The 25352-nt window shown below is 47.6% G+C and overlaps 6 protein-coding genes across 6 annotated transcripts; 2 read left to right on the plus strand and 4 right to left on the minus strand.

The window, feature by feature from the left end:
- Positions 1–3864: 3864 nt before the first annotated feature.
- On the minus strand, positions 3865–4379 carry MGYG_06021 (hypothetical protein; the record flags this gene model as incomplete). Its single annotated transcript, XM_003171427.1, has 2 exons — positions 3865–4153; positions 4264–4379. 2 exons carry the CDS (start codon positions 4377–4379, stop codon positions 3865–3867), a joined length of 405 nt encoding a protein of 134 aa, XP_003171475.1.
- A 7236-nt stretch (positions 4380–11615) lies between these two features.
- MGYG_06022 (hypothetical protein) lies at positions 11616–16840 on the minus strand (the record flags this gene model as incomplete). The annotated part of the gene is made up of 3 exons (XM_003171428.1): positions 11616–12248; positions 12312–14922; positions 14988–16840. 3 exons carry the CDS (start codon positions 16838–16840, stop codon positions 11616–11618), a joined length of 5097 nt encoding a protein of 1698 aa, XP_003171476.1.
- Positions 16841–17694: 854 nt separating this feature from the next.
- MGYG_06023 (hypothetical protein) lies at positions 17695–18179 on the plus strand (the record flags this gene model as incomplete). The annotated part of the gene is made up of 2 exons (XM_003171429.1): positions 17695–17951; positions 18032–18179. 2 exons carry the CDS (start codon positions 17695–17697, stop codon positions 18177–18179), a joined length of 405 nt encoding a protein of 134 aa, XP_003171477.1.
- A 389-nt stretch (positions 18180–18568) lies between these two features.
- Positions 18569–19930, minus strand: MGYG_06024 (hypothetical protein; the record flags this gene model as incomplete). The annotated part of the gene is made up of 4 exons (XM_003171430.1): positions 18569–18915; positions 19034–19134; positions 19318–19455; positions 19626–19930. 4 exons carry the CDS (start codon positions 19928–19930, stop codon positions 18569–18571), a joined length of 891 nt encoding a protein of 296 aa, XP_003171478.1.
- Positions 19931–21903: 1973 nt separating this feature from the next.
- On the minus strand, positions 21904–22669 carry MGYG_06025 (60S ribosomal protein L12; the record flags this gene model as incomplete). Its single annotated transcript, XM_003171431.1, has 5 exons — positions 21904–21917; positions 21981–22305; positions 22373–22493; positions 22573–22606; positions 22645–22669. 5 exons carry the CDS (start codon positions 22667–22669, stop codon positions 21904–21906), a joined length of 519 nt encoding a protein of 172 aa, XP_003171479.1.
- Positions 22670–22899: 230 nt separating this feature from the next.
- MGYG_06026 (CMGC/SRPK protein kinase) lies at positions 22900–24445 on the plus strand (the record flags this gene model as incomplete). The annotated part of the gene is made up of 5 exons (XM_003171432.1): positions 22900–23141; positions 23197–23534; positions 23590–23909; positions 23966–24206; positions 24258–24445. 5 exons carry the CDS (start codon positions 22900–22902, stop codon positions 24443–24445), a joined length of 1329 nt encoding a protein of 442 aa, XP_003171480.1.
- Between the last annotated feature and the right edge of the window lie 907 nt (positions 24446–25352).

Here is a 25352-nt window from a genome sequence, read left to right on the forward strand (position 1 = left end):
ATCCTGTCTTGCTGAATGCATACGAACCAGAAAGAGGGAATTACCGCGAGGGAGAGCCGTTAAGCTCTGCTTTCGTCCTCCGCTTGTGATATCGGGCAACTGTACGGAGTACATGATCCTCGGTTCTCTTCAGCCATGGTCTAGTGATGGATGTCAATCAGACAAGGGAGGCAAAATTCCCTCCTAAGCGAAGCTGGGCGGACTGACATCATGCAGAGAGATCGATATACTCCATGCATATCGTCCATCTCTGGGGCGCCGTCAGGCAGAACGCTCTAGCGGAGATCAACGATAATACGAGATAGCAAGCCATAAGAAAGGAGACGCGACGGAAAAGGGAAGATGGGAAAAAAAAACCCGCAAGACCAAATTCTCCGAAGAAAAAGCATTCATTTTTTCGGTTCCTTTTCACTATCGTTACATCCAAGTGGTCCAAGGGATAGACATGATATCGACATTTGCCGTGGGCTGGAAGTAGCCCTGAACGGAGTAGTAAGTGACAGGAATCATGTACATATCACCAAGCCTTTTAGCTCGAATAACCATTAGTTATTGCCAGTCTTACTGCATTTGCACTTAGCCTTCCCATACTATGTATGAAAAGGTAATCACCTCCGCCCTCGTCAGCACAACGGACGCCTCTTTTTTTTTTTCTCGCCATAAGTGAAAGGGGTTGGTACAGGAAGCACGAGATGATCAACCTCGCTCCGTTTCCCATTACTTAAACCCCCCCGCGCGAGCGCGCGAATGGCGCTGGCTCTGGCGCCGGCCGTCGCATGCTTGGGGCAAGAGAGCGTGAAGCGGCCAGTAGTCTGAATCAAATAGTTCGAATTTTCTTTCATCGGACACCCCGATGGATAGGGTTTCGTTTCTGATAGAAAAAAACATTGCTTTTGACTCCCTCTCGCTCTCTGGAGCTCTGGAATTTGGTCTGTGGCGCTTCCAACGCCCATTCATACGCCATCGCCCATGGGCGAAAGTTCGTTTAATCGGCAGCAGCAAGGCGTGGGCAGTGCGTCCACGAACGTTTGGTACGGCGCACTTTTAATATAGTAGCCATTATAGTCGTCCTGTCAATCACTTGTTGGCGTCACGGCAGCCCCGGTTCTGTTGTACAGCCTGGTTCCCATTGTCCAGCGTCCAGGTATTTGGTAACAGGGTATGGGAAGAGAAACGTACTGACGGGACATCAGTATCCCAAATGATGCACAGCATTGCGCTCTTTCCGCGCCGCGAAGTCCGTTGCAGCGGTAACTGGAAGAAAGCGTGGGAGCATTGATGGTGCTGAAGGTTAGTTACCGGCAACCGGATAAAGGGGACCAGCTTGATTAAACGTCTTGCCTACCTGTAACATAGGCGTTAGGAAGCGCTGAAACGCCTTCTATCGCTCAAACATCAGACTATTTGTCGCAAATCGCAGCTCGGTCGTTTGCTCGCCTGTCCGTGAGTCAAACACGTCCCTCTTTTGGGCGTGTGTATGAACGTATGTCCATGTAAGTACGGGGTACAGGTAACTACTTACAGCGAAAAAAATAAAACCCCCCCCAATAAAAAGATAGAAAGATTAAAATAAAAAGGAAAAGCACACTCCGTCGAGAGGAGCGACAGAGTCAGTTCAGCAAAGAAGCAAAAAGCGTTGTATGTTTGCTTCTTCACAAGCGACTCTTCAATATCCTAATTAGGAAATTCGTTTTAACCATCCCGTAGTAGGAGTAACAACGCTTGTATCGAGTACACCACGCTGCCAGCGCAAACTCCATGCATGGCAGAGGCCCGAGGCCGTACTGTATACATGATGAGAGAGGCTTGCATGGAACGGGCTTCTGTGTAACAGGCCTGCTCCTGAGCGCCTCCAGCTCGAGAGAAAAGCAGCCGAGGACCAGCCAGTGGGGGGAGTTCCTTTTCTCCAAGCCGTTGCACTAATCTTACCTTAAACCCGCGTTTAATTAGTATCAGTTGAAATAAAGAATCCGTAAGCACGGAGTCGACCTATATGTCTTGATCCCCTACTGATAATAGACAGCTGTATTGGTTCTGCTCCCAGCCGACTGGGACTCCCGTCTGCGTACAGGAAAAAGGGAAATTATGGCATGGGAGAAAGGCGAAAATAAAAAAGAAAAGAAAAAGAAATAAAGAAAAGGAGTTGAACTCTTTTCGTCGAGAAAAAGGTAAAAAAAAGGGAAGCTGTGGTCGGCTGGGTTGGTTCGGTCCAGTAATCTGCCGGTATCAATCGTTTCATTCTCCGGGCCGTAGATTTACCTAACCTGTCCAATAGACTGGTTTCGAGCCCTGGCCCTTCTATATGAGAGCAAGAATATAGGGGAACGGACCTGTGGGCCAATAGCAGCGGGACGTTGAGTAAGGCAGTCAATTTACTTCAAACGCGATAAGTAATCCAACGTAGCCAGACGCAGGGGCACCAACAGGAGTGCAGAGAGACCGTTCTGCATCCGCAGTATTCATCTGGCAAGGCTGACATCTATACCCGCGAAATATACGGAGTATGGAATGCGCGAAAAAAAAAAAGGAACCTGTATCGAGATTGAAGCCGAAAACTGGGTCTCCTGTCAGCGTCATGCATGGCCACGAGGACAAAGATGTTCGAGGAGAAATGCATATTTTGACAAATAAACAATATCACGAACGGATATTAGCATGCATTATGCTCCCAGAACATGCTGCTTCTTGCCCCCTGCATATTCATAACATAATGACCTCCTCAAACGAGATATTTCAACGACCACTCAACCTTCGCGGCCGTAGGCGGCATCCACAGCTCGACTTGACTGGAAAGGTTAATACTTGATCCAGTCCTATCTCTCTGCTCGTGAAGATGGGGGGCCGCGGACGCTGAAGTGTACAACAGCATAACACAGTTGCCGGACTGGATTGAAATTTTGCGATGCTCAGATCTCCAAAGCCAAGCGGCTGACACAAGCTGCATGTAATCAACAGCGAAGTCGTTGAGGAAACTCTATTCTGTGGCAGGCTAACTGCCAAATAAGGTGAATCGGGGCGCAAGTTCGCGAAACCAGCAACTAGTTCCCTTTAGTCATAGACCGACGAGTGGCCCTTGTTATGGAGTTAATCACGTATCTCGACGGACCATACTATGGGAGAGGTCGAACGGGCAAAAGGGTGGGAAATGTCAGTGATAATAATACTCAGATGTTAATACTAAAAGGAGAAAAAGAAAAATCGAGAAGGGCTGTGCAGACGGACTGGAGAGTCGAGTTCTCCAAAGGTCTAAGCTCCTGCATCCGCTCCGTCCTGTGTTGTTGCAACTTGCAACTGGCAACTGGAGAAGGAGGCAAGGCTATTGATTGGATGCGGGAGGTTTGTTTGTCATGTTTCAACTAACCTGCTCCCCATTTCAATAGCCTATCTGAATCCGGAATCATGGAGCTTTTATTTTTGCACTGTGCCCGTCGTTCTGACATTCCTGTTTCGATCCAATGGGGCTCCATAATCGGATGGCCAGGGTGGGCATCCGCGATGTATAGTGCACAACTAAAACTGCTTAAAACATCTTAAGTTAAGCATTCTTGGTCTGGCCGTCAAGACACGAGGGCAATTGTGGGCGAAGTCGGTTTGGTGATTCCAAGCCATGCTTATAGTATGTTTTTTGCACTTATTTTTCCATCGAGTCTATGCCTCTATAAAGGGTACTCCGTACTATAGTATAAGTATATATAATAGTATTGGTATATAGGCAGGGTCAGGGGCAGACGGGGAAAGGGGAAGACGAAAAGAAGTTTCAAAGAACGCACGTACATAATATCCCGCAATTCTCTTTTCTTCTTTTCGTTATACACGACAAATAGCATTGACCTCCTGCCTTTTCTTCGGTCTTTTCCCTCCCGGCTAGGAGATAAGATCGACGGCGTTACAGTGTTCTTTGCATGGCTGAACTGCGTTCCTACCTGGTCCCTGGTGCTCGGTCGTTATATATGCCAGGACTTGGTTGTATACCTCCAGGGCTCGCGACTCGCCCGATAAACGGGAAGATGGTCGAGAAGAAGCGGCTGGTGGCAGTGGTTGGTCCGCTATCTGGGGATGGATGGGCGATATTAAGCTCCGAACCATCACCCGCCCTAGACTAACGGCAACGTTTTTCTTGGTGCCATTTCGGCCTGTGCCGGGCGCACCAGCCCTGAGGGATATCGTCAGTTTAATGCTCCAGTCCCCAGGACATGGTTCTGTGGGCTTTCGGCACCGAGGTGTGTTCCTGCACAAGGGTTGACTGGAACGCTCCTGGTTCACAAGCCTTGCTGTTGCATAGTCGCCGTCGGTTGCCAGGCAGCAGTCCGGTCCTTTTTCATCCTTCGTCTCGTTCTTTCTCTTACCTGTACGGAGTACTCCGTATCGCTGTTGTCCATCGCTATAGCAATTCCTACCGCCAGCAAGTACTCTGTAGTACCGTCCACGTTACCGTTGGTTGTTTCTGTTCGCCAAATCTGGCTTACTTGAGCTCTTACTAAGCACAACATGACTAATATCATCCTTCCAGAACAGGTTACTTGCTTGGCAAGTCCATATCGGGATAAGTGTGTTTTTCTTTTTTCGACGTCGTCGTTTCTTTTCTTCTTCTTCTCATTCTTCGTCTTGATTCTTCGCCTTGATTTTTCTTTCGAAACAACAGCACATGAGTTCGAACCTCGTTGCCGAAGGGAGCAACAGCAACGATATGCTTGCAGTGGCGCTGATACCTGCACGATCGCCGTGCGCTGGATCCTCGCTTAAGGAGCCGTTATCGAGATCGACAAGATCCACAGCCGAACGTTACATCGTTTCGACCTTGGCCCCAGTCAGAGCGCCATATCTTCCACAGCAACAACGCCAGCGTGGATGTTATACATGCTCGAGACAATGTATGTCATCACGGAGAACCTAACCGCCTCGTATCTCATGGGGCTAGTTGCTCCATCAGATTCTATATTTATATTTATCCGTATACTTATACGGAGGAAATGAGAAATTAGTTTGATGGAGGCTGTCCCCTTCTCACGGTGGAGAAGTTACCCGTCTCATTGGCGCTTTACACTGGATGTCTGAATAGTTTTATGGAGTCCATTCGTATAACTATGTATACCTTTCAATCATGCTAACAAATACCAGATGCAGTTTAACATCTCCTTATATATTCTCCGTACTTTTTCTGACGATACAGGTACGGATCAATAACTCTCTTATGGGTAGACGGGGGTGTGCGCTTAGATCGCTCAAAATCTCCTCTTGAGGCCAAGTTCAGTGTATGGATCTCCAGAACACCATGCATGATGCTCGAGAAGCCTCGCAAGTGGAGTTTGCGCCATCTTCCATCTTCCATCTTCCATCTTCCCTTCTTTCTTTTCTTTTATTTTCATGGTTAACAAAACGGGCATGTCAAAAGATTGCTTGTGGAGAGCGGCCATGGGTTAGAGTTTAGGCAGGCTGGGGGAGAGAAAGGGAAGAAAAAGGAGAAACAGTGGGGGTATACTCAATTTCAAAAGGTAAATCCACGTTAATCTCTGCATTGCATTGAATAGTATTTCACCTAATTAACCGATCCGTTTTCTTTGCTCAAGAAGCTAGCGCGGCTGGCTGGCTCGCCATCTAGCTCAACTGATCAAAAGATACGCAATATCTCAATTACCCAGTATGGAGTACTCCGTACTTGAAACGTCAAAAAGGAAACAGATGTACCTCTTCCAAGAGTCAAAAGAACTTCAACCCCCTACACTACTAATATGAGTTCTCCATGTACAGCGCACATCAACGGATGTATATTGCCCGACCGGGAAGGCCAGCTGTTGTTGGTAACCAATTACATCCTGGCCTGACCCTTTTCTTCTTTCTTTGCCTTTTCTCAATTTTGAGGTGCATCACTTATTACCATGGATCAAATCAATATTGAATCTGATTAAATTAGATTAACTAATTAACTGGGCGCTGAGACCCAGCCAGCTGGGTGGACATAATTCATACACGCCTACCTTTTGGTACTCATCACATTGTCAGTCCCATCAGCAAGGAACGTACGAGGTATGAGTATAACATCGGTATATATATGTTCAGGATCTCAGTTTGCTATTGATGATAGTGCTCCATGTTTTCCCCTTTCTTTCGCTTATGCCCTTTCAGCTGAACACGGGTTTCATACCTGTATCTCAAGGCTAACAGCGCTAATCTACAGCTAGATTCCATTGTTGAGACTTGTTGGGAATGATGGAGATGAAGCATTGGCTGTTCCCTGCTACTGGGTCGTGGAGTGAGACAATTCATCACGAAGCTACCAGCATTATGGATGGCGGGAACGATGGGGAGATCGATCCCACCCCTTCCGCTGGGCCCGGCATCACTTTCTTGCACACTCGCTAGAGGGAGCCTGCATCTTTACTCCGTACAATGCATATTTACTGAATACTTCCTAGAGTTGGCATGGAATGTCTGTTACTTCAATGACAGCGGGCTCGATGTCGTACGGGGCTTCATGCCAACAACATCCAACATCCATTCAACTACCAACAAAAACACAAATGGTCTCTCTTCTGCCCTCTTTCTCCCTCAAAGACTAGAAAGCAACACCCTCAGTTGGCTACTACCAACAATCTGAATGCAACGTCTTCTTGCACACGTATGACGTGCAGAATTCCTGACGAGATACAAGGACATGTGCGATTGACCTTAGGTAGATGCGGATGGTCCCCTCCTTGATGTTCGGCTAAACCTGATCAGATCTGCCGGGCCAAGGCAGGTACCAGCACATCCCACCCTGGGTAAAAATTCCAGCCAAGGACCCTTGTTTAGGATCTTCTGTCTGTTGGTCGCCTTGATTTCATCTGTGGGTGGCGGACGGTGACACCGTCAAAAGAACTCGCGCACGGCTGATTGGAAACGTCAAGCACACCTTTCCCTTATCCTCTCTCCCACGGGGGGCACACGAGAGGCGAATATGCACTCGACACTGTGAAACCAGTCCGGCAGGTGTAGCCAATTGGTGGAGGATTGGACATACGTTCATGCAATGAATGTACCTTTCTATATGTCATGTTTGGTTCCCAAAAGCCTCCACATCGGACGTTTTATCTGGTTCAACTTCTACTTTCGGTTCGATCCCGATGCTTTTCTTGTCCAGCTGGACAACCAGTTCTAGTTTCAGATGTCGCTCGGTATTTGAACTTACATACAGTTAGCAACAAGGTTATCAGCTCCTCCGATTCCATAATAGGAACAGAGAGAGACAGAGATCACAAGGTGATAGGAGACAGGGAAGAGGGCGTTGCACAATTCCGTAAGCGCACAGATAGTGGTATCCAATCATCGCCGTCAACAAGCCTGCAAACTTCAATCAAAACCTCTCATGTGTATATGTGTACTATGTCGATGCCTTCAACCACGCAAACATGCACCTATCTAATCCCGAACAATAGAGCGCGCCCCCCCAAAACCCCACCAACATCAACTATGGTGGCATAGAAACCGGCTATGTCATCCCGGGAGGGGGTTGGAAACGGGAAAACTCTACAGCGCTCTTTGATACAGCTAACACGATACCACCAGACGAGAAGCCAGATGCCAGAGAGCAATATATCCCGTCTGGACGTAAGATGCAAACGGGAGGAGATCTGCTTCTGTTGCCTTCAGAGGTACGGAGTATACCCACCTAATCATGCCCGTCATATGAACCATTCTCATCTTGTGGACTGGAGCTAGAACATTACTCTGTACACAACATGATCAGGGACAGCAACTGGCCTGGTTTCTGTTCTGTTTCATTGTTAGCCGTGATCACCTTTCCGGCCCTGTCCATGTCTTACTTTAAATCCTGATAGTCACTTGAGCCCTCCCAGCCCTCACCTAGTTCGAATTAGTAACGAACTGCTCCATACCACCGAAGTCCGATGATGGGATATCCCCGATTGACGGGATATTCAATTATTGATACCACTTGACCCGTTCGCCAGGGGTTTAGCACAGAGCACTGTTGGTCCTTTATCCCACGGGGAAAACGGCTTTCCGCTTCCCCCTTTCTGATGGACCTTGAACTCCATCCTTGATTGGTTATGGTTGCTATTGGGTCTTTGCTCTTAGTTAACGGGGTGTTTCCTCTTCCTTTTAGTTGGCCGAGCCTGTCGCCCCGTCCAAACTTGAAGCCAATTAATCCATAATCCAGTCTTTTTTTTTAAGCTTTAAAGGAGGCGAGTGTGCTGGAGCCCTGATGTCGGCTACAACCAAGACGTAAATAGTACGAGAGAGACTGCTACCTAAATAATAAGAAAAATAAAAATAAAACGATGGATGAATTGATGGAGACTCACCGATTGAGCCCATCTCAGCTCCACAAATGGCTGCGATATCAAATAACTTGCCAACGTCCAATGGCAAGCAAATAACAAGGGTGAGGTGGTGGTTGGCTTACCCTCCTTCTTTTTTTTTCGCTTCTTCCAGCCCTTAGATCGCACTAGGATCTGTGTTTCCCATCCCCTCGGTTTCTCGAATTTTGGGGCTCTCTCTTTTCCCACCGGTTGCTTCACTTCTAGCCGTACTTTGCGCCGAACGAAGGATGTGACTTTTTTGAAGCAAGCCACATACGGAGTAACAACCCCGTCAACTCGATCCCCATGCTCGAGTCTAGTGACTTTTAGCTGTAGGGCAGCTCCTCCTTTTTCACCCGTTTACTCGGCTGAGAAGGCGAAAGACGTCATATCACCTCCGTCTTTGAGCGTTCGCCACCCGGATGCCTCCCCCGAAGCCGCACTATCACTTCGATACGGCGTTGGCGATGGATAATGGAGGCTTTGGGACATGGGAAGCCTGCCCTCGCAGTTCTACCTTTTTTTTCCCTTCCCCTTTTCTAGAGCCTTTATGACTGATGAATGATCAATCACCCCTGAATCCAGCTAGTTCCCATCTACCTGCTGCTCGGTAGTTTGAAACGGCGAGAACCGGGATACTCTACTCACAGATAGACCATGCCGCCGTTTATTACGAAGTGAGATCCCAAAGGGCGTGACGACATCGATATGCATGCTTAGGCGAGTTCGCTCCACCCGTATATGTCGACCTAGTCGGGATGATTATTGTGGCAGGTAATCTGATCGTGGCTGAGTAGTTAACTGGGCCACCCAATAATCCAGCAAAGTGGTGAGATGTACACACCTTGAGAACAGCATCTTTTCCATAATAGTCCAGTCCTATTGTTAGCGACACTGATATCCAATCATTGAGGGATACGATAACTCTCCTTCAACCTTTGTGTCAGTACGAATTTCGATGGCCACTGAATTTCCTGCTACTGGATGTGACCATGGAACTCAAACGATTACTCATTGTCATTTAATTCAACGCAATGATCAATCAGCCCTTAAATCGCATGTCCATTGGCTAACATCACTAATACCCAAGAACAAGGAGGGATAGGAGCAAACAAGAGCTGAATATCCATTCATCCGGCCATCTCCAGACTTGTTCGCATGGTCCGGGAATTTTTGAACTGCTTGTCATTTTCCTGTCGGTCATGCAACCAACTCATTCATACCTTGGCCTTAGCTCTAGAACACTGGCCGGTAGTTACATACCCCTTCTGTGTAGATTTGCCTTCAGCCCTTTTTGGTTCGCCCGTCATGCAGGTGGCGCCAGGCCCTTTTACCTGAATAAACATCATGTCCGCTCCAAATCCATTCATTGCAGCCTTATTCGCTAGCACGTTGCTCAGGAGAACGGATACAGAGCTTGCTTCCTCAGGAGGCAAAAAAGCCCTAGCAATTCCTGAAAGAACTCCGGGCTTACAGCTGGAAACGTAAGGAAAGTTGCGTAAAGCCAGCCTACCTTCCGTTCGCGACAATTACAACGTCACGGAGATAGGAACGGAGAACTGCGGCACCAATGATATCAGACAAAGGGCCCCCAGCCAACAAACGAATCAACGTCTAGGACAAAGGTCTTGGACGTATTCATATGCAAGGCATTTTCGCAGCCCAGCTCAACCGTATTCATGGTGGTGTGAAAGGGCGATTCGCAGCTATCCAGTTCACCACAGCACCCACTCATGCCAGCTAGTTATGTCCTGCCTGCATCAATCGTTTGGAGGCTTTTTTTGCTTTTCAAATTTGGGCTCCATTCGGGCATAAGGGCCAGCTGGATCTCAGCTCGCCAGCTTCATCCTCCGCCGTTGCATAAGTAAAATAAGTGTGACGAACGCACCGGCCGGTAGGAATACCTCGGTTCAGGTACCATAGCCAGCTCGAGGGAACTGGTTAAAGTAGCATATACCCTTTCATCGCATGCCGGTCGTGGGTTACTCAGAGAAAACATGCATGGTGTTTTCTTGTTTGGTGAACTATGTGCGTTCTCCGCGGATAAGAGAAGTAACCATATCATAGGTTACTGGTCGTCATACACCACATGTATATACGGGGTACTTTATCCCATGTGTGCTGGAGAGTTGTGAGACAAGCAGTTAAGTAACTTGTGTGCTCGAGCCGCTGCCACGAAGAACAGCGGGATAGGCGGGACGTTACACCGTGTCATCGAAATGTCAAGGGGATGGACAGCGTTCTAGTTGAAAAATCCCATAAAACCACCCACCTACCGGGTTTTGCTCACCCCAGTCCTTGTACATACCGACATACTGAGTGCGAGAATGGCGCCACGCAAGGCAAGCGGATGTTTGAACGCGTGGGACGTCGTTTCGTTTTCTCACCGTGGTAGGGCATTAATGCATAACAACGTTGATGTTGAGATCTTAGTTGACATAATATAGCCGGGCCGTGCAGGTAGGTGGTAACGAACATCTCAATTTCAACATGTTGCGAAAGCATGTTCATTTAGTTTTTCGTAGAAGCTACTTGTACGGAAGCGGATGCATATTGTATGTATGCAGTAATGCCATTGCGCATGTATTGCCCCTGCGGGCATTGTTTTCATTTCGAATATGAGAATTGGTCTCTGGTAATACACGAGAGGGACAAATGATGGACTCGTTAAAGGTGACAGGGTGCTGTTCCTCTCAAGTCAAAGGCAAATGCAGACAGACTGTATGAACTGAAATTATTAATCAGTAATGGGTGTTTTATACAGGGCAAGAGAAAAATTAGTGAAAATAGCAGTCAACAGTCAACGGTCAACGGTGCTGTAGAGGTGTATTTTGCTAGAGGTGAAATCGCCTGAAACAAGCCCAAACAAATCTAAAGGGGCAGAAGTAACAACACTGGTATAGATGGCTGGGTGAGAAACAAAGAGCATAGGTGCTAATAAACGTTTCCGCTATGCAGAGAGCCAACTCGCTACGAGGGCGCTTGAGGTATCAAATCGAGAAAAGGGAAAAGCAAATCAAAATCAAGTACATGATCGTCATATCACAGGAGCCCGCAAGGGCTGCATAATGAAGGGGAATATTGCATAATTAGGACACCCATAGGGCCAACAAAGTGCAAAATTGCCCTTGAAAGCGTGGATAAATCGATTTGGTATCGATCCAGGCCATCTCAAACGGAAAAGAAAGGGCATTGGGAATTATAAAGTAGATGATCAGGGTAATAACAGGGGAAAGATTAAAATCCAAAAAAAAAAAAAAAAACGTGAAAGGGAAATCGAAACAGAACAGATATGTCATGAAAAAAAAAATACACGCATCATAGCCATATATCTTTCTCTTCTCCTTGAACCCAGTTCGCCCAAACCTTCTCGTACGCCTCTTCCAAATCATTGACCCATCTTCGGGTATCAAACAGTTTACTTTCCCACCGATTCAAGTAAAGCATTTTCCGAAGTTCAAACAATCGTCCACTTGCTCTGCCCTGGCTATTGCCAAGTTCGTATTTCATCCCCAAACCCAGCTCAATTGCAGTCTTTTCATATTCAGCCTCAGAAGAAGAAACCAACTGCCTCGCAGCGTCTTTGCCATCTTCCGTCTGTGGAAGTGCGCTTGTTAAAATACTAGACGCCATGCGAGAGCACATCTTGTACTTATATCGTGGAAAAGTGAGGAGTGGTGTACCACTCCAAAGAACGTCAGCAGCGGTGGTGTGAGCATTACACTCTGGTGTGTCCAAGAAAAGGTCACAGATGCGAGCACGGGAAATGTGAGCATGCTTTGGTGCAACATCGGTGAATATGATCCTTGATGCAGTTGCTTCGCCAGCCCAGGCTTTTGCCGTCTGCCGGAGATTTTGCTCGCCAACGTCAGGGAAACGAAGGAGCCAAAGTACCGCATTTGGAATACCGGCTAAAATTCTTAACCAGGTACGAAATGTTGTTGGTTCGATCTGATAGCTGATTGTTAGCTTATATTATGCTTTGCTTTAATTTTATAGATCTTTCAGACGTACCTTATACAGTTGGTTGAAATTACCGAGAATCACTGTATCATCCTTGAGATCGGGGAACAATTCCTTGCGCATCTTCCACCTATTTGCTTGCTCCTCTTCCCACGTCAACCTAGGTCCGCGAGCATCAGGGGCACTCTGCCTGTGATCGCAGCAGAAGAAGGTGTGTTTGGTATATACAATTTTCTCATTATATATCCAGTCATCTGTGTCTTCGCTGTGATCCACGTCATATAGTCTATCCTCTATTCTTGGCGATTGTCCTCGAGGGGCCAAAGTACTAGGTGGAATGGAGAGTTCATCGGCTAGGATATAGTCAGACCATTCAGCACCCAGCGACCCCGCAAATCCCATGAAGGACATATGTATAGGTGCCGGTCGAGCTGCAAACACCTCGTTGCGAGCGCCTCGCGTGTATCCATTTAGATTGACAAGGATATGAACACCGTCTCTGACAATCTGATCCACTAATCGATCCACAGACCAACTGCTAACATCGCGGAAAACAGGGGCTTCCCGCTGAATTTGTTGGCGGTGGATGGAGTTGTCACTGGCTGTGGTTGCATAACAAATCGCTTTTACACGGCTTGGATTATGGAGGCCAAAGACAGACTGCATAAGGTGGGCCAGAGGATGGTTGTTAAAGTCGGATGAGACATATCCAACTATGATTTGAGGATTCGGTGGAGCTGGAGGTTGATATACCGTAGCAGGGAGCCATGGAGAACGAAGAGTGGAGCAGGAAATACGCAAGCCGTTGCGCTGAGAGATGTGGCGGATTTGCTTCGCGGATAGCGGGCAAGTAAATGTATGGAATGGCAGGACAGTGGGAGCACTGGGCGGGGCGAGTGCGCCCGGGAATCGAGGACGTGCATACTTCGAAGCTGGGTATTCTCTGCGGTGCACATATCGATCCTGATACCATTGCCAGCCAATATACTTCACAATTCGTTCAACCAGTCGCACGGTCCGGGATCCTTCCCACTTTTTTCCTGACCAGGAGCGTAGTAAAGCATTGAGAGTTGTACGTCTGCTCATTGCGTCCATACTATTGCTGGATGGGAACATCAAGGCGGAGCACAGTTGGTCCGGGGTTAAGTTCTGGAGAGTACCACAACCCCAAAGTTCGCCGTCCTTCAGTTGTTTGTCCACGATATCAACAACTCGTTTGATCCATCCGGTATCAACCGTCATTTCCTTTGCATCACGTAGCCGGCCTTGGTCATCAACGTGCCACAGATCTCTAATACCACGGCCAGGTGCAATGCCTCCTCTACCTCCCCAGTTGCAAACAGAATTCAATGCATTTGCTAAGCCACACACTGCTTCAGCAAAATCTGGATTAGCATTCACAGCTCGTCGATAATATCCAATGGCATCGTTGATTCTGCCAGAATCCTTTACGGCATTTGCAAGGTTTGCTAATGCAATATCAAACTTATTGTCACATTGAACAGCGTGTTCGTACATTTTAATTGCGGCAGGCAATTGGCCGATGTCCTTGAGAAGGCTCCCTAGATTGGTATAGAGATGGGCGTGTCTTGAATCAAGGGACAGACCATAATTGTAGTACGCTAAAGCAAGCGAAATGCCGCTGCCAGGGGTGACTCCAGGAATATCCGGAATTTGATATTCACCTGCCGTGCGAACAGATTTTGCGGAGGTTCCTTGAATTCCGGCGAGGAGGATTCCAACATTATTTGCGGTTGATGGACTGGGCTGTAGCGACAGAGACAGGTAATATAATGCAAGGATATCTCGAACGCCTGGTGTGCTCCTTAGAGTCCCGTTTGAAGATGTTGAAGCCATACCATCCTGGTAGATCTTGGCCAGCGACAGTAGCGAGTTGCTGGTTGTAGAAATTGCGGCCCTTTTAGCCAAGCCATCTGGAAGATATTGAAGGCCGGGCAACGTTCCCTGCGGATGGAACACTAGCTTTGCCGTTTGAAGTGCCTTGTCGGGAAATAGCAGTATAGTTTCCTTGGGGTCATATGGTCGACAAGTAGGAATACCGTGCCTGTTATCATCACCAAAGGCTGAAAGTATATGGCGGATAAGGCTCTTCATTCCTCGTCGTTTGCTTGTGCTTATGAGGATGGCTTCCTCAAAAGCTCCAGCAGCGGCCACATTATCCCCCAGCGCATAAAGCATGTTCCCCTTGGCATGTATGAGACCAAGCATCCTGCCATTATCGGCCCCAGGTATAGCATAACCACTTGATCCAAAGCCAGGGGCTGATTGGTCGGACCCGCGACGAGCAAATGCCAGTGGGCTCTGGATGCTATCAGTGTAATCAAATGCCATTTTGTCGGCAGATTCCGTAGTTGATACACTGGATTCCCTATCTTCTGACTCCGTATCAGATTGATCGCATGCACGATTTGACTTGAAACAATCGCCACTTGGAGGTAATCGTAACGAATTTTCGACATATTGAACAATATTGACAGCTTCCTTGCCTCGTTGACTGCTGCATAACAGTCCGATGAGATGTTCAACAGCATCAAAGTAGCTTGGGCGTAATTTTATAGCTCGCAACCAGTGCTGAAGAGCCTCTTCCCGACGCTCCAATGCTAGAAGCGAAGCAGCAAGGTTGGAAATTGCCTCGACGTGTCTATTTTAAATATGGTTAGCTTAAGACAGTGTATGAATGGATGAAATTAAATAAACCAAACTTACGCAGAATCTTGGTTTATAACCCGGTTATACCAACGGATGGCTCTATTGTAGTCACCCAGTCCATAAGCAAGACAACCACCAACCAGCATTCCATCGATCCAAGTCCAACCACTCTCCTTGCAGAGGCTAGCAAGCATTTCCAAAGCAGAGACAGCCTTTTCTGATATTGACATTGCCTCGTGCGTGGGGCTGAACATACGAGACATCGAAGCTCCATGGCTACGTCGGATTGTCCGATATCCATTCATCGACATATCGGAAGACATTCCGTGGTCGAACGGTTGATTTACATGCCTCAACTGGGCGGAACTATCAATCGACGGGAATTGCCTATGGGCTGGGTGTCTCTTGGTGTCGAAAAATCCACTCACAGACGGATCTAGGTGAATGGAATGGCTTCGTTGTGGATGCATGCTCAAGGGCTGAACATGTGGGTCGTGAATCCTGGGTTTTCTGACGATATTTTCCGAATGTGAGAAGTCGGAGGTTGGTTGTCTTGGAGGTTTAGGGTATATGCTGGGTTTGAAAGGCTCGCGAGAATGAGAGTCTACACCCTGACTTGCTTTCTTCCTAGCATTATGCAATGAAGCGAGAAGGTCGACATAGACGCTGTGAGCCCAGGAGAGGGTCTTCTCTTTGAATTCTGAATTTCTCGGTGACCTGGTAACGTTAGGTGTGGAAGGATGAAGGCCATTTTGCGAAGTTTGTTGCCAGCGTAGGGAGTCAACCGTATCTAAATGATGTATGTCATGCTTTGAAGGAAGTGATGGCCCATACTGCAACTGGGGCTGATCCCAGATTTGATCGGGGTTTTTTTGAGGAATATGACTGGGAGCATAATGTTGTTGAGGCCTTGAAAGGTCATGGGCATAGATTTGATGCTGCTGGTGCCCGTTTATAGTTGATTGGGCCGGGAGTGGGTTCCAGGAGAACCCTGGTGCGAGAAATTCGGAGGGGGGGAGGGATTGTCTGTTAAAAAGCGATTGAGCATCTGCGAGCCGGTTATTATTAGGCAGCGAGTGTTGTCCTATTGAGGGTGTTGATTGGTATCTCGTATCCCCAAAGGTGGTAGGCCGATAAGGTGGCATGTATGACCCATCAGGCCAGTATTGACCATACTGTGCAGCAGCAGCAGACTCGGGGCCACCAAGGCCAGGCTGCAAAGAGGATGCAAGCACTGTGGGAACCGTGGGTAGATTCTGCCAGTAGTTATATCTCTGACCTGTGGGTAGACTGGAGGTCTGATTTAGAACCGAGTCGATGCCTCCTCCTTGAGCGGGATTGAGAGATCTAATCCAGTTAGTGTTTGGAAATTCTTGCGGCATACCGTTGTGCACGGTATTTATTCTATTTGCATCTTGCTTGAACGCGGGAGGAAAATTTTGGTGCTGAGAAAGAGGTAACGGTTCGACGGCCTTGAATTGTTGTAGAGGATCGAGGGCGAGGCCGGGCTGCGGCACTATCTGACTATTGTCGAGCGAAGAGACGAGAATATGTTTGGTGGCAGGCTGCTGGATAGATCTATCTCCAGGAGTGGCATCATAACCGGCAGCAAGGGTACCATTGGGTGTTTTTCGTCGTAAAGTATTCTCTTGCGAGGTAGGACCGCCATGTATTCGGCCGTCTGTCAGAGTGTGTATTTCCGGCCGCTGAATTGGTCGTGGGCAATGCGTCCTGCTTCCTCTAACCAAAGAAGATTGCCCATGGTTGGCATACTGTGAGAACTGGAAGCCATCCTGGAGAGAATGTATGCCTTGTCCGTGGAGGTCGTAGGGAGTATTTGTCGAGTAAAGAGATTGAGTATGGCGGTGCGGGAGGAACTGGAGAGGCTGGTGTGCCACCGACGGCAGCATCTTGAATGCTTCTGCCCGAGAGGAAGGGGGGGCTGGCAAATGAAAAAAGAGCGTCTTCCCTTCTCTCTCTCCCTCCTATCTATTCAGTCGTGTCTATCGCAAACTAAAACAAGAAAAAACTACTTCGAAAAAAACAGGCGAAGCAGAGTTCTTCATCAACCAAAGAATCTTCTTGTTCGTTTTCGAGGCCACATCACGGACACGTATGACTTCTGGTCGGTCTGAAGAGGGATGGCTCCGAGTAGCACGGCGTTCTTTGGTAACGGGTGTTGGAAGGGCACTGCCCTGAGCGAGACGGGGAGGATTAAAGGGTCGTTGCAGTCCGGCTCAGCCGCACGCGATGAAGGAGGGAAGGTTTCTGGTAACAGGCGTCAAGGTCAGTACACACGCCGGCCGTTGTTCCAGCCCATCAACGAGAATAACGAGTGATCGCGGCGAGGACGGTCGAAAAAGATGTCGTTGATCCGTCCAGCTGTTTCTTTCCCGCCGTCGTTGATGAGATGAGGTTGAGGTTTCTGCCGGCGAGACAAGAAGGACAAGAAGGGCTCAGGCGGTGAGTGAGGCGAAGAAGAAGAAAAGAACAACGACGAGACGAACGACCAAAGCGCAGGAAGCAGAAGGCAGAGAGCAAGTGAAGAGAGAACAGAAAGCAGGCAAAGGCAGACAAACAGGCAAACAAGAACGATGAAGAGAGCGACAGGAAATGGTCTCCGCTTTGAATACAACAAAACCTCGTTCGTTGATCCGAGGGCCTGGAGTCGACTTACTTAGAGGAAGATTTAAGTATGGGCTCTCGCGACCGAAGCACTAAATTCCTGGGTTGAAGCCTGCCCTGGCGGCGACGGTGGAGACATATGAGGTCAGGCCAGGAGGTTTCAAGAGATCGGGAACAAGACGCCACAGCAGGCTGCCCTGGCGAGACGCAGACGGACAGGAACGAGAGGAGCAACGGGACGGGGCGGACGGTCGAGGAACAGTCGGACGACCGAACTAAGAGAAGCAGAGCCAGGGATAATAATAAGGGAAGAAAACAGGAGAAAGAGGAAGAAGGAAAAGAAGCAGACCAAGGCAAATTGAAGAACAGAGGATCTGTTGTCGACTGGAGATGGATGTTAGCCGCTAGGGCGAGCCAGGTCCACACCAACACGGCAAGCGTATTTAACTGCACTTAACGCCAACTCTATAACCTAGAAGGAAAGGAATGGCAAAAGTCAAGAGACGAAGAAGGGTGGGAGCAGAAGGATCAAGGGGAAGTGATGGACAAGAGGAGGATAGCCACTGGACAACGGCCGGCCATTCAGTGACAACACCTCAGACAACGAGACAGTGCAGAATATGATGCAGACGATAGAACCGCCCCCAGCAAAAGGACTCTCTGGGTGCAGTTGGAGTCGAAGGCAGTTGGACCAGCGGCCAAGCAATGCGGTGGGCTTAGGCGATCGCAGCAAAGAAAAACGCCCATCAACATGCTACTGATGGGGCTATTATTAGAGGCATGGGGAGGGAGGGTTGAAGGTGGGACGGGTGGTGACAGGGACCAGGCTGGGCGGCCACTTCTTACTAGTCGAACACACTGGAAAAAGCAATGGCCTTGCAGGTCTCAGGACAGGGATGCAGGCTAGCTGTGCAGGCTCAGAGGGTTGTGTGTGGATGGATGGTGCATGTTGATGTGCCATGGACGGAGTATATGGACGCCTATGGGATGGTATGGGACGACGATGACACATTTTACTTACCTCCAAAGCGATCTCTTTCCCTCTCCCTGGTGACAGCGATGTGGTCGAAGGATGGCCGTCTCCTCTCTCCTGTGGGCTTCTCTCCCACTCTTAAGATGGGCTGAGGGCGCAACTCTGCATACAGATACGGTATGGCGGAACCTATTATTCTGGGACCAGCGTCGGCGTCCACCTGGTTTTGCGATAATCGGCGTGCTTTTTGTCCTCTGCTGTGTGGGTGATACTGATGGCCGTTAAACGCCCAAATGTCACCGTGGCTTGACTTGGGACCTTGGGCCTCTTCCAGAGCGCCCCCGAACAATGCACTGTATGGGCATGATTTCTCTACGGGCTTTTGACCTGCGATTCCACGGGCTTCGCGCATCAAAAGGGGAAATTTCAAGATGTTCATCTCACATACTTAATATGGCAAAGCCACTTTTGCTTCGGAAACACCGGGAGGCTACACATATCTCACCACCTATCAACCATAGAATCCTCTGCCCGTCATCGTCATCACCACTAGAGCCAGCATTCATCATCTTGGCTCGCGGCAACTGACAACATCTCTCAGCGTGGCTGTGGATGAGCTCTCTATATGGCTCCACACCTAGGCGAGGCTTAACCGTGTGATTAATCATGTTTCACTGGCCTGTTTCGAACTCTCCTTCCAGCATCGTTATATATTTTATATACACTCTTCTTTCGACGGGCCCAGCTTCGCTTTATCGCAGCCTCTAGAAGAAGAAAATAAAACCGTACGGTATGCCTGTGGAACGGGAGTTGGGAAAGAAGCAGTAACGGTGTCCTCCTGCTGCGCTTTGATTACTTTTTAACCATCGATATAATGATGACACGCATGGGTACTTCCCGTACATGGGCTCGGTTGTAGCTTGGCACCTGTTGGATATCGTCAGCATACATGGTCTGCGGAGCATTCTTCATTTGGGAAAGGATGACTCCGCTGTGGCTCCAACGGTTCCACTGATACATCCGCTCCCTTTCTCTTCGGCAGTCAGCACTACTTGCTCGCAGACACGAGGTGTCCTCGGCTCCTGCGTATATCTGACAGGCGTTTGTTGATGCAAGGATACACGGCCGCCCGTCTACCTCCTTCCTCAAGCTTTATAACAGACGGGCCAGAGATCAGGACGACGGAGATGAATCTAACACTCGAATAGCTTGAGATAAAAAAATCTAAGGCCACATCCACATCAGACTCCACTTTGATCGGTTCAAAGGCTTGAAAGCATGGATTCACCCACAGAGTTATCTCCACTTGGCCCGGGATAAAGGCGATCCTTGGCTGAAAGGAATATCCTGGACCACTAGGCCTTGGAGGGCCAGAATTGCCTTGAGAACCTTGGGAATCCATAACGACAGAACTTTTTTATTTTGTCAATGACAGAGATACAGGATGTGTGGTGGGCTTTCGATTCTATTCTTTGACCTGGCCTGGCGTTTGGACACGTTGAACCATCGCCATCAGCGGGAGGTAAAACCTAAATGCCTCTCTGGTCTTGTCATTCTTTCTTTCTTCCTTTTTTCTTTCTTTACATACGGAGTACTTTTGTCTATTCCCGCAGGACGGGGTACCTAACCAGGCTGACCCGAGGAAGCCGATACCTTATGGAGATATCAGAATGGCTAATTGGCTATTTGATATAAGAAACTGGAGCGGGAATAACCACTATACTCTCAGACACAATCATTAGACTAGCCACTCTACAACAACCTTCCCCAGGACTGTTTTATTGTACTGGATGGTTAATGAAATAATATGGCAGATGGTTTCGCGTTGGAGCCCTAAATGTTGGTTCCTTCTCTTGAGAATTTAATTTAATTTTCTCTGCCCGAAATTTCCCTCCACGCAATGCGATGGTTGGACATGATAGTACATGCACTGGGCTACTCCGTACCTACGCATATATGACCGTTTCCTGCACCAGTTAATAACTGATGTGATAATGATTTGTTATTGCTCTGTATAGTTCAGATCCGGTCTGCGGACCTACGGATACAGAGCTCTACAGCGTGCATACATATGCTGTGCCAACTGGCTTTACGGGGGTATCTTTGGCTAGTTTGCATAATAGAATGTGAAAAGCGCTTCAATCTCATCGGTGGACTTCATGGCTTCGGAACTGATGCACATAGCTTATAGTCAAGGGAGATGATCTTCGTTGTCCCAAGCCATGGCCGAGCTGCAAGCCACTGCCAAAACGGTGTTACAACTGATCACATTCTCCATCACTTCACCGTTCAAAGGGGCGAAATATTCCTGTATGTGGCATGCAAGCTGCAATCACAGGATCCTCTTGCGATATCGACGGGCCGTCTACCTTTTTTCTTTCTTCCTCCTCCCCCCCCGTTTGCCTACCAACAGCTTGTTTGATCTCCCCTCCCAGTGTACGGAGTAAGATATCTGATTACAACGGCCTGGCGGGAATAAGGCATTAATAGTAATAAGATGATTGGTTCAACAGACGTGTCCTTCACTTTTTGCTCGCTTTGACGCGCTCGGATCTAGTTACCAGTTGCGGGGATATGCATCGGTGTTTCCTACATTAAGTTGCTACAAACGGGGATCTCGGGCCAGGGCAGATATGCACATGCATGGTCTGGGCTATTCGGAGCGAGGAGGCAGAATGTGAAAAAGAAAGGGTAGCTTGACATGGATTCTTAAAAAGCATCACCGAGATGAGCGTATCAGACCGCGCCCTTTGTCTAAAGGGGAGTAAACATGTACCCAAGCTAGAAGGCGCACTGCATTCACTCAAACGATACGAATCGAGTCATTCGGCTCGCAGTTCAGAGTATCTGGGAGAAAAGCTTCTAACCCAGTGAGCTTTTCAGCTCGTTCAAAATTAACCCAGGTAGGTTATCAAAGTTATAGAAGAGATTTAGACCTTCAAGATGGACCACTGCATCCACAGGATAGATACACGAGCATGCCTTCCTCCGAAAAGGAAGTAATACCCATGCAAAATCCAGGATACCGCGGTGAGTAGTTGGTCACTCGATCTCCTTTGCACCAAAATAGGCCAGTACCGTAGAGATTTTGCTCAAATGAAAACATTCGCGCTGGTACAGGCCAGAGTGTTGGCAAAGGCTGGGTAAGGGGTCAAAGGTAATATAGTGGAAGGGGTATGTGGATTGGAATGTAATGTGTTGAAGAGGAATGAGAAAAAAAAGATTCGTTACTTCGTAAATCCCATAGAGTAATGGGAAGCTCTCTCTGAGTAGTAGTAGTACAAGTAAAAGAAATCAAGAGCAGAAACGGCATTTACGCTCGTTTCACATCTCTTTTTGTCATTTCATTTCATTAACTTCTTTTGATTTTTAAATTTACTCGGAGGGCACTATAAAAAACACGTTAGTATACCAAACTAAGTCAAGAAATGTAAAGCGAGTTAGCCACATACCGTCAATTTCACCAGACTTGACATCGTCGCTAACGTCCTTAGGACTGCGTCCATCGACCTGGCAACCAACGCTGAAAGCAGTACCCAAAATCTCAAGAACAGTTCCGCGGAGCTCCTTAGCAAAAGAGCGAGGTCTCATGATGCGGGCAATCTCCACAATCTCATCGAAAGGAATAGACTTGGTGTGCTTGATGTTCTTGTCCTTCTTGCGGTCACGTGGAGGCTCCTTCAGGGCCTTGATGACCAGAGAGGAAGCAGAAGGAACGACAGAGATGGTAGCCTGACGGTTCTGAATGACAAGCTTGACGGTGACACGGAGACCTTTCTGTTCATTTATTAGCACTGAATGGACACCAATTAATGCAATACCCGTCTGGTTATTCGAAACATACCCAGTCACCGGTGGCCTTCGCAATATCTTCACCGATCTTCTTGGGAGAAAGACCGAGAGGACCAATCTTGGGAGCGAGGGCAGACTGGGCACCGACTTCACCACCAGTGGCCCTGAGGTGGCTATTGAACGAGGGATTGTCAGTATGTTGGGGTTTTTAGATGCTTAAAAAAAATTGTGAATAGGGGTAAAAAAACTTACATCACCTTGATTTCGGTTGGATCTGGCTTTGGAGCTGTTTACATCATATATGTCAGTCGGCCGCCATAGCACACCAGAGGAGATGATACTTACGCATGGCGAGTGCGAAAGGTAGTCTATCTTCCTGGTTCTGTTGAAGGGTGGTGAGGTGGTGAAGTGCGAATCTCGAGAAGTTCAAGCTCGAAGTTCAAAATTGATTTTGTTCCATCTAGCGAACTAGCGTGTTAGGGCAAAGCCCTAATATATCACGTGATATAAGGTTACGGGTTCATTTCCATACTAGGATCAAAATACCGTAGTGATACTATCTCCTGGCAAAGTATCATAATGGTACTTAGCCGTTTGTTTAAGCGTAATCTGTGGTCTCTGCGCCCAAATTTAGCCCAAGTTCCCCGGCCTACTTCCTTTCTACCTCAAGGACATATTGTCGATGAGGAAGCATGCCCAACCTATGATTCCAAGAGTTACTACCCAGCTAAAGCTGGAGATCTCGTTGCGAACTATCAAGTACTTGTAAAGATAGGCTGGGGATCGCGCTCAACAGTATGGCTTGCTCGAGATATTAGAAGGTACCTTGGCTTTTAACTATAATATAGGGTGTCTGACTAACACTTTCGGGTTTAGATTCAGATGGCAGTCTGAGCGGCTTATAGCCTTAAAGATTAACAATTGCAATATTCAACAAGCAAATCACGAGCGTGATATCGAAGACCACATCAATAAAGCAAACCCGTCCCACCGTGGCCATGTAATTATACGCGCATGCCTCGAGAGTTTTGAGGTTACAGGACCAGAGGGTAAACATTTATGTTTAGCCTACGAGCCCATGAGAGAGCCTGTATGGCTCTATCAACAGCGGTTTCCGGATAGGAGGCTTCCATCTTCCCTTATAAAGGCATTCCTTACTATGATTTTGACGGGACTTGATTATCTGCACTCAGAATGCAAAGTTGTTCATACGGGTAGGTTACCTTATCAATTTCATTATAGAACATTAAACTTAGTATTATTCTACAGACTTGAGGCTTGAAAATATCCTTGTTGGATTTGAGGATGAACATGTAATTGAAGACTTTGCAAAAGCCCAGCTCACTTTGCCTATGGAACAAAAAATCGACCCTACTGGCCGAATCGTTTATCGATGCCATAACAACTTTGGGCCACTAAAGAAGTTAATGAACATACCAAAGATTGTCGACTTTGGCCTGGCCAGACATATTTTGGATCCAAGCGGAGTTGAGACGCATCCTATCCAACCAGATCACTATCGTGCTCCTGAGGTCATCCTTGGTTGCGGATGGTCCTTCAGTGCTGATATCTGGAACATTGGCCTGCTGGTAAGCCGTGTTGGGCACCTTCTTTTTTAATGTTCTACGATCTAACAAATTTGAAGGTCTGGGGCATGTTCGAACTCAAAGAACTCTTTACGCAGGTCCGAGATTCCCAGGGTAACTACAGTGCCAAAGGACATCTTGCAGAAATGATAGCCTTGCTAGGGCCCCCTCCCAAAGCATTAATCGCAAAAATCAACTCGATGCCTCCGAACCCATGGCAATTTCCCGTTATGGGCGATGACGGGAATACCCACAGTAACCCAAAGGAATTTTTTGGTGGACCTTTTTTCAGCGATAAAGGTAATAAGTGCTCAATCACACCTTTGAATCACACCTGCTAACTCGTCGTAGGTGATTTCATGCATAATGGCCTGATACCGGACCGGAAGCTTGAGGACACGGTTTTATCGCTTGATGGGAAAGAGAAAGAGTTACTACTCTCTTTCGTGAGCAAGGCGGTGGGCTGGCTTCCAGATGAGAGAAGTACAGCACGGGAGTTATTAGAGCACCCGTTCCTCCAAGTGATACCCAAGGTCTGATTACTCTGATACATTCGAAGATACTCTATATACAGAATCAATGGCTATGTAATTGGTAGAATTGCAGGGCTCCCCACCATCAGACATTACAAAAAAAGTTAACCATTGAGAAAGAATAATGATCTTGTATAACTGCTCGTCTGTTTGATACTGGCAAGCGCGTGCTATAATTCCAGTCGACTTGGATAATTTTTAGCTAGCGCTATATCTCATACTCTAATAACGTGCTCGAGGAGTTTTACAGCTTCTTTTAATCTATTTATATATCTGGTATGCTATAGTAAGCTCGTGCTATGAAACTAGTTAATATTCGCTCCAAACTGTAGCTCAAAGCCGTCTTTGGTACGACTTTCTAGGGTGTTCACTACCAATAACGATTAAAGTAGTGAGCTAACATTTCCCATGAGAAGTTTTTTTCAATCTACCTGACTGTAGCATTGCTGATAATGAGATTGAGCTTAGAGTTTTCTTTGAGAAACTTTTCAGCACACACCCGAACACTCGAGAGGCCTGTCTGATCGATTTATGAAGAGAAGCTTGACATGACCGGTGTCAAGTAGGCCACCCGCTCCTCCGCCTTTTTGAGGTAGAATACTATATAGCGCCTCAGCGTTGTCTTTCTCGCTGTAAGAAGGTAGTATGCGCTTTATTTGAGCTCCTCTCTGGTCTCTCCGGAAAGTGGGTGGTCACTACCTCGTGGATTTCGTCGGGGAATTTGTTTGTGAATCTGTCGATAGTCTGTATAGATATTAACTAGTTATCTATTATATCTCTTAGTTAGCTAGTTCACTCACCGATAATAATAGATTGCTCCCTAAGAGCCTCTAGTGGCCGACCTACTGCTACATCGTTGACGCAGTTGACATAGCCGAGGGTGTGTTTGATCTCATATCATTCTACCACGCTT

Source organism: Nannizzia gypsea, genomic scaffold, assembly GCF_000150975.2.
Source record: "Nannizzia gypsea CBS 118893 supercont1.5 genomic scaffold, whole genome shotgun sequence".
Classification (NCBI taxonomy): domain Eukaryota; kingdom Fungi; phylum Ascomycota; class Eurotiomycetes; order Onygenales; family Arthrodermataceae; genus Nannizzia; species Nannizzia gypsea.